The sequence below is a fragment of the Acinonyx jubatus genome, chromosome E2 (assembly GCF_027475565.1).
Source record: "Acinonyx jubatus isolate Ajub_Pintada_27869175 chromosome E2, VMU_Ajub_asm_v1.0, whole genome shotgun sequence".
NCBI lineage: Eukaryota > Metazoa > Chordata > Mammalia > Carnivora > Felidae > Acinonyx > Acinonyx jubatus.
In genome coordinates, this window is record NC_069396.1 from 53,719,820 (window position 1) to 53,727,121 (window position 7,302).

General features: G+C 60.0%; 1 protein-coding gene across 1 annotated transcript; it reads left to right on the forward strand.

The window, feature by feature from the left end:
* Window positions 1-1,536: 1,536 nt before the first annotated feature.
* Window positions 1,537-6,004, forward strand: ACP4 (acid phosphatase 4). The gene is made up of 10 exons (XM_027037126.2): window positions 1,537-1,635; window positions 1,707-1,811; window positions 1,891-1,977; window positions 3,018-3,164; window positions 3,503-3,601; window positions 3,705-3,800; window positions 4,475-4,607; window positions 4,692-4,774; window positions 5,209-5,333; window positions 5,577-6,004. Exons 1-10 carry the CDS (start codon window positions 1,537-1,539, stop codon window positions 5,947-5,949), a joined length of 1,347 nt encoding a protein of 448 aa, XP_026892927.1. The 3' UTR covers window positions 5,950-6,004.
* The last annotated feature ends 1,298 nt before the right edge of the window (window positions 6,005-7,302 follow it).

A 7,302-nucleotide genomic window follows, 5' to 3' on the forward strand; every position in this document is an offset into this window, starting at 1 on the left:
CTCTGTTTCCCTCTCTTGGCCCCTCCCCTGCTCCTGCACTTATAGGCTGGGCTCTCTCTCTCTCTCTAAACCAAATAAACATTTCATTTAAAAAATTTTTTTTTAACGTTTATTTATTTTTGAGACAGAGAGAGACAGCATGAACGGGGGAGGGTCAGAGAGAGGGAGACACAGAATCTGAGACAGGCTACAGGCTCTGAGCTGTCAGCACAGAGCCCGACGCGGGGCTCGAACTCACGGACCGAGAGATCATGACCTGAGCCGAAGTCGGCCGCTTAACCGACTGAGCCACCCAGGCGCCCCCCAAATAAACATTTCAAAAAAAAAAAGTGGCTCAAGTTTCCAAATGACTGCAGCCCCAGCCACAACCTGACTTCAATCTTGTGAAGACCCTAAGCCAAGACCACCCAGCTATGCCACTCCCAAATTCATGACCCACCAAAACTTCAAGAAATAAGTGGCTACTGTCGTTAAGCCACTAAGTTTTCAGGTAATTTGTCACACAGCAAGAAACAACTATTTAGTAGTTGGTCCGCAAACCCCTGTTCTAAGTGCTAATATACTTGAACTCGTTAACCCTCAAAGCAACTCTCTGGGGGTACAGATTGTACTCGTTCCCATTTTATGAATGAGGAAACTGAGGCACAGAGAGGCGCAGTAACGTGCTGATGGTTGCACAGCTTGTAAATGGTGGGTGAGGTTAGGGTTGGAACCCAGCCTGTCCAAATCCGGGGTCTGGGTGTTCAACCACTGAGCCCTGCTGGCTTGGGCCAGCTGTGGGCAGCACCAGAAGAAGGTGACATCTCCAAGAAGCCCGAGAGAGCTACAAAGAGCTCCAACATTTAAGGGGTGAGAATAGGACAAAACTGATTTGTGGTGGTGGGGAGGGAGAAGAAGGCAGAGCATGTGTCTAGAATGTGGGGCTGGGTGGGGGTCTCTCTGCCTTCCTCTGCACCCAGGTTAAGGGCCCCCGGTTCAAATCCCAGTTTTGCCACTCACTGCCTGTGTTCCCTCAGGCAAATGATTTTTTTTTTAAATTTTTTTAAATGTTTATTTATTTTTGAGAGAGAAAGAGCACGAGTGGAGGAAGAGCAGAGAGAGAGGGAGACACAGAATCAGAAGCAGGCTCCAGGCTCTGAGCTGTCAGCACGGAGCCTGACGCGGGGCTCGAACTCACGAAGCGTGAGATCATGACCTGAGCCAAAGCCGGAAGCTCAACCGACTGAACCACCCAGGCGCCCCGCTCAGGCAAATGATTTAACCCGCCGTGCCTCAGTTTCCCCAGCTGCACAATGAGGACGGTGATAACCATATCACCCCCTGCTAGAGTCGCAGAGGAGATTAAATGGGTTAATCCACTGGCTAATCCAAAGGCCTGGGGGTGCGGTGGGGGGGAGTTGATCCCAGGAGCCCGCCTTGGCTCCCGGGACAGGCATGCCGGGACCTGCGTTTCTGGGGGTGCTGAGGCAGGGGTAATGAGTGGGTGGGGATGCGGCACAGACAGTGGGCTGAGCTCAGCGTCTGGGCTGTGTGGAGATGGCCGGGCCAGGGTTTTGGGGCCTCCCCGCTGGACCTATCCTGCTTCTGCTCCTGCCCCAGGCCCTGCCGGAAGGACCCCTGGTGTTTGTGGCTGTGGTGAGGTGTCCCCCGCCCCGGCCTGGCCCCTCGCCTCTCCCAGGCCGGCCCTGACCTGGTCCTGTCCCCAGGTGTTCCGGCACGGTGACCGGGCCCCGCTGGCCTCCTATCCCACCGACCCGCACAAAGAGGCGATCACCGTCCTGTGGCCCAGGGGCCTGGGCCAGCTGACTGGGGTGAGAGGCCGGGGTGGGGGGGGGGAGGGGGGAGGGGGCGGGGCAGGGAGGGGTCTGCTGACTCCCGCTCTGTCCTCAGGAGGGGGTCCGCCAGCAGCTGGAGCTGGGCCGCTTCCTGAGGAACCGCTATGAGGCCTTTTTGAGCCCCGAGTACCGGCGGGAGGAGGTACTGCCCACGATGACCCTCACCTGCCTCCTGACCTCTGACCTCCACTGACCCCAACACTCACCGTGGGCCTCTGCCTCTGGCCTTTGACCCCCCCCCCATAACCCAACCTGCACCCTAGTTCTGATCGCTCACCTCCAAACCATTGACTTACTCGTGCTGACCTCTGACCCCATCTCAGCATGAATATGCTTCACCTCTGACCTCTGTCAACCCTGACTTTTTCTTTTTTAAGTTTGTTTATTTATTTTGGGAGAGAGCGCACGCAATCAGGGGAGCGGCAGGGGCAGAGAGAGGGGGAGAGAGAGAGAATCCCGAGCAGACTCCGCATCATCAGCACGGAGCCTGACACGGGGCTCGAACCCATGAACCGTGAGATCATGACCTGAGCTGAAACCAGGAGTCTGGCATTTAACCGAATGAGCCACCCAGGCACCCCAACCCTGACCTTATTTTCCTGCCCTCACCTCTCTCTTCTGACTCCCACCAACTCCGTCCAGATTTTCTGACCTCTGGTTTCTGATGCCAAAACTTGCTGGTTGTGACTTTGACCCTTACAGGTTCAGTTTGCCCTCCCAACTTCCCATCTTTGATCTCTGCCCTTCAGCAAATCTGAATTTCCTCCCTGTCTTTTGACACCCCCCAATAGGAGCATTCCTCCTGACCTCTGACCTCTGATCCCTGATAGACATGTACTGAATTCTGGTCCCATGTCCTTCAACCTCCCCTCCTAACCTTGAACTCCAACTTCCAGCCACCAGCAATTCTGATCTTCCTTTCTTTCAATGAGGCCACTGACCCCTCTGGTCCCACATGTTCACCCAACCTCTGACCTCCAACCTGGCTGCTCCTGACATTGACCTCTGACCCTTGATCCCAACTTCCAACACTGACAACCAGACGCTCCAATTTGCCCTGGGTTTTGACTCCCAACCCCTAATCTTCGACCCCGAACCGAATCTGAAGCTTTTGGTTTGCTGCTGCAGCTGACCTGTGACCTGACCTTGGTCCCCTTGCCTGTTGTCTCCCCGCCACCCCAGGTGTATGTTCGCAGCACTGACTTTGACCGCACGTTGGAGAGCGCTCAGGCCAACCTCGCAGGGCTGTTCCCTGAGGCTGCTCCGGGGCGCCCAGAGGCTGCCTGGAGGCCCATCCCTGTACATACAGTGCCAGTCACCGAGGACAAGGTCAGGGGGCTGGGCAGGTGCAGGGGGGTGGGAGGGATGGAGAGAGACAGACACCTCTGTGTGGAGGGAGCCAGTGGCTGGGAGAGGCAGTTTGGCCCAGCTGAGCGGCTCCTGGGGGCGTGTGCTGTCTTGGGGCAGTGAGCCCTTCCCCCGGGGAGAGCTGTCTAGGTGAGGTGACCTGCCATCCCCATGTGGCGCGGCCAGATCTGGGAGGGACCGCGTAGTTTGAAAAGAGATTTGGACCAGAGACAAGGCCTCCACAGCCCCAATTCTCCGCGCCCTCTGCTGTGACTGGGGTCCCAGTCAAGCTGTCCTCTCTGAGCCTCAGTTTCCCCCAGCTGCTGAGGTTCCCCACGCGCAGCTGTCCCCGATACCATGAGCTGCTCAGGGAGGCCACGGAGGCAGCGGAGTACCAGACCGCCCTGGAGGGCTGGACAGTGAGCGGGGCCGGCGGGGCGGGGCCCGGAGGGGCGTGGCGGGGAGGGCGGGGCAGGGAGGGGTGAGGAGGTCCGTTAGACTCACCCAGCCCGGTGCACCCAGGACTTCCTAACTCACCTGGAGAACTACACGGGGCTCTCGTTGGTCGGAGAGCCGCTCCGCAGGGCGTGGAAGGTTCTGGACACGCTGATGTGCCAGGTGAGCCCTCGCCCCACCCACCCAGCCAAGGCAGCAAAGACACCTGGATTCAAATCCCAGCTTTGCTGCTCACTCCCTGTGTTCCCTCGGGCAAGTCCCCTAACCTGACTGCCTCAGTTTGCGCATCTGCACAGTGGGGACAGCAACGCACATATCAACACCTCCTGGGGTTTCTGTAACGATCGAGATCCATGCCATGTGCTTAGAGCAGTGCCGGGCGTACAGTGAGGCCCGCAGGGAGGCCGGAGGCTGTGTGTTTGTCATTCCTCCTGTTAGTTTCCTTGCCAAGGGAGAAGCACCCGAAACCAACATGCTGTGAAAATCATCCTAGTTGCACGGTGGGGATAGTTGCACTGGGCGTGCTCTGGTGTAGATGGTGACGCCACCATCGGACCCTTCTAAAGTCCCAGACGTCTGAAGTTTGAGACACCTCTGGGTCCGTGGGTGAGGGCTCCTGGATGGTGATGGTCGTTGTTAATTCATGATTGTTATCGGCCGCACCATAGCTTTTTGACCAGATCCGGCCCATGAGGGGTTCCGAAGAGGGAGGTGGGGGAGAGGGCTGCATCTAACGGGACAGCACAGGCACTGCGGGGGGGGGGGGTGGTCTGAGGGGAGCATGGAGAGCTCAGGATGTCCTGGTCACTTTGTCTCCTCTCCCTGTCTCTCTCCAGCAAGCCCACGGTCTTCCCCTCCCATCCTGGGCCTCCCCGAATGTCCTACGGACGCTAGCGCAGATCTCAGCTTTGGATATTGGGGCCCATGTGGGTCCACCCCGGGCAGCCGAGAAGGCCCAGCTGACAGGGGGTGAGCCCGTTGGGGCTGGGAGGCCGGGAGGCCAAAGCGCCTTCCTCTGGGGGCTTCTCCAGCGCTCTGTTCTTGCCCCCTCAGGGATCCTGCTGGATGCTATCCTTGCCAACTTCTCTCGGGTCCAGCGCCTAGGGCTGCCCCTCAAGATGGTTATGTACTCAGCTGTGAGTCTTTGGGAAGGGGGGCAGTGCCATGTGGGCACAGGGATGAGGGAGGAAAAGCCGGTGGGGTGGTCCCAATGGAACCTCCACTCGCTGCCTTGGGTAGCTCATCTCCAAACCATACTCTCAGACCGTTTCACTAGAGGTACACAGTCTGGAAGGAGGGAGGTGATGGTGTTGTAAGAGAGTTGAGCTCTTCTGGAAGGACAGGCTGTTTAACTGAACTGCCCGATCATATTTTTGCGTCTACTTGACCGATCTTTATTAAATGATTACCTGCAATTAGTGGGATTGCCTCCAAGGTGGGCAGATTTGGGGGGTGGCGCTAAAGGGAACTGGGGGACATCTGGGAGGCAGCTGGATGCACCAGCCTAGAGTTCAGGAGAGACAAGACGTGGAGAGAGGAGCCCTGTCTCAGCCCTGGGATCCACCCGCAGCACGACAGCACTCTGCTGGCCCTCCAGGGAGCCCTGGGTCTCTATGACGGTCACACCCCGCCGTATGCCGCCTGCCTCGGCTTTGAATTCCGGAGGCACCTCGGGGACCCGGACGAGGATGCTGGGTAAGGAGGGGGTGGCGCCCAGGAAGGGGCAGGACAGAACTGTCGCGGGAAGAGACGTGGGGTCCCGGGCAGTGGGCGTGGCCCGGGCCCGGAGGGGTATTTGCCCCGGATCGCACTTGGAGGTTGACAGGTGGGAGTCAGGAGCCCAGTCTCCCCATTCGGCTCCTCTTCTCCAGATTTAAGTCAGTGGCAGGGGGGCGGTGGGGAGGGGCTCGGGTGCCACCACCTCCTGTCTCCCTCCAGGAACGTCACCATCTCCCTTTTCTACCGCAACGACTCCTCCGGCCTGCCCCTGCCCCTCAACCTCCCCGGGTGCCCGGGCTCCTGCCCACTAGGCCGCTTCCGCCAGCTCACCGCCCCCGCCCGGCCTCCGGCTCACGGGGTCCCCTGCCACGGCTCCCGCGAGCCTGCCACCCCTGCAGGTGACGGCCACGGGCGTTGGGTTGGGAGCGTGGGGGGGCCCGAGTCCCACGACTCACACTCCCGTGTTCTCCCCGCAGCCACGGTGGTGCCCCTGCTGGCCGGGGCCGTGGCGGTGCTGGCGGGGCTCAGCATGGGGCTGGGCCTGCTGGCCTGGAGACCCGGCTGCCTGCGGGCCTGGGGGGGCCCCGTGTGAGCTGGGAAACCGGGCGCCCCCTTTCCCGCGCTGCCATTGCATCCCAACATGTCTGCTCACCCGCTGCTCTGGCTCCCGTGACTTACTGTGTGCGCCTGGCCCCGTGGGAACCGAGGGGAGGGCTCCCGGGCCCCGGAGCCACGGGCGGGTCTGCGTGCGCACGCACGCGCGTGCTGTTACCTGTGTGGGGGGGCCTGCGTGAAGGGCGGCTTGCGCACACGTATATGGCACGTGCGTGCACGTGCGTACAGACACTTGTGCGAGTGTTTCTGCGCTTATTTGGGTGCCTGTGAGGTGTCTGCATATACGTGTTGGCACAAGAATGCGCGTGTCCGTGTGACAGGCCTCTGCGCGTGCGTGCGGTGCGTGCGCAGCCTCCATTTGTGCATGTTGTACGCGTGTGGGCGTGCCTGCATGTGCGGGTGTATTTATGCGGGTGCATGGGAGCGGACGGTAGGTGAGTGCCTGCGGGAACATGCATTTGTAGGTGCAGCACGTGATGCGCGCACCTGGCGGGCACCAGAGCCGCGCCTGCTCAGTGAGCCCCTCCGTGGGTCACACACTCCCTTGAGAACTGGTTCCCGGCAGTCACCCAACCTGGCTTTGGCCTGTCACCTTTAGTCTTCTCCACCGCCGCCGGGGGGGGGGGGGCGCGGGGGTTCAAGCGTGCGCGCAGAGGGACAGCTCACAAGGAGGTGCAAGGGCCAAAGCCACCGGCAAACCTGAGGCTCTGGGACTCCCGGCACGTGACTGGCCTCCGTGCTCCCATCTCCTTTGGCAGAGGTGAGACTCCTCAGACCCCACATCCCTTGCCATTAAACTGGAGGCCAGCAGAGCAGGCAGGGCCGGTGACGTTCTCATTCTGGGGACTGCAAGTTTGCAGGGGGTGGGACCTGCCTGTGTGCCCACTGGCTCCCATGGGGCTATTTAAATAAAGTGGAAAATTCAGGTCCCAGCTGCACTGGCCACACGTGGCTGGCCGCTGCCGTACTGGGCAGACGGCCGTTTCCATCCTCGCAAATGTAGCACCGGATGGCACTGAAGACTAAAAAATGCTCCTGCAGACCTACTAATAAAATAGCAGGTCCTGTGGGGGCACCTGGTTCCAGGCCCGTTCCGGTGCCCCTGCACTTAACCTCTCAACCCGGGAGGGGAGACGTCACTCTCTCCACCACGTGGCAAGCACTGGGTGGCCAAATCTGGGGGCTGCCTCCCCCTGGGTGGCCTGGGCCCAGACACCAATCCCCTCAAAGGCCATAACCCACGTGTCACACTGATGAGCATGCCTACATCAGGTGGTCTGTGTGAACCCACCAGCACCACCAGTGGGGAGCCTGGGATGCAGGTGATTAC

Coding starts and splice junctions, on each gene's coding strand:
- ACP4 (XM_027037126.2), top strand. CDS start 1,537: ATGGCCGGGCCAGGGTTTTGGGGCCTCCCCGCTGGACCTATCCTGCTT. Junction 1,636..1,706: donor CCCTGGTGTTTGTGGCTGTG/GTGAGGTGTCCC, acceptor TCCTGTCCCCAG/GTGTTCCGGCACGGTGACCG. Junction 1,812..1,890: donor GCCTGGGCCAGCTGACTGGG/GTGAGAGGCCGG, acceptor CTCTGTCCTCAG/GAGGGGGTCCGCCAGCAGCT.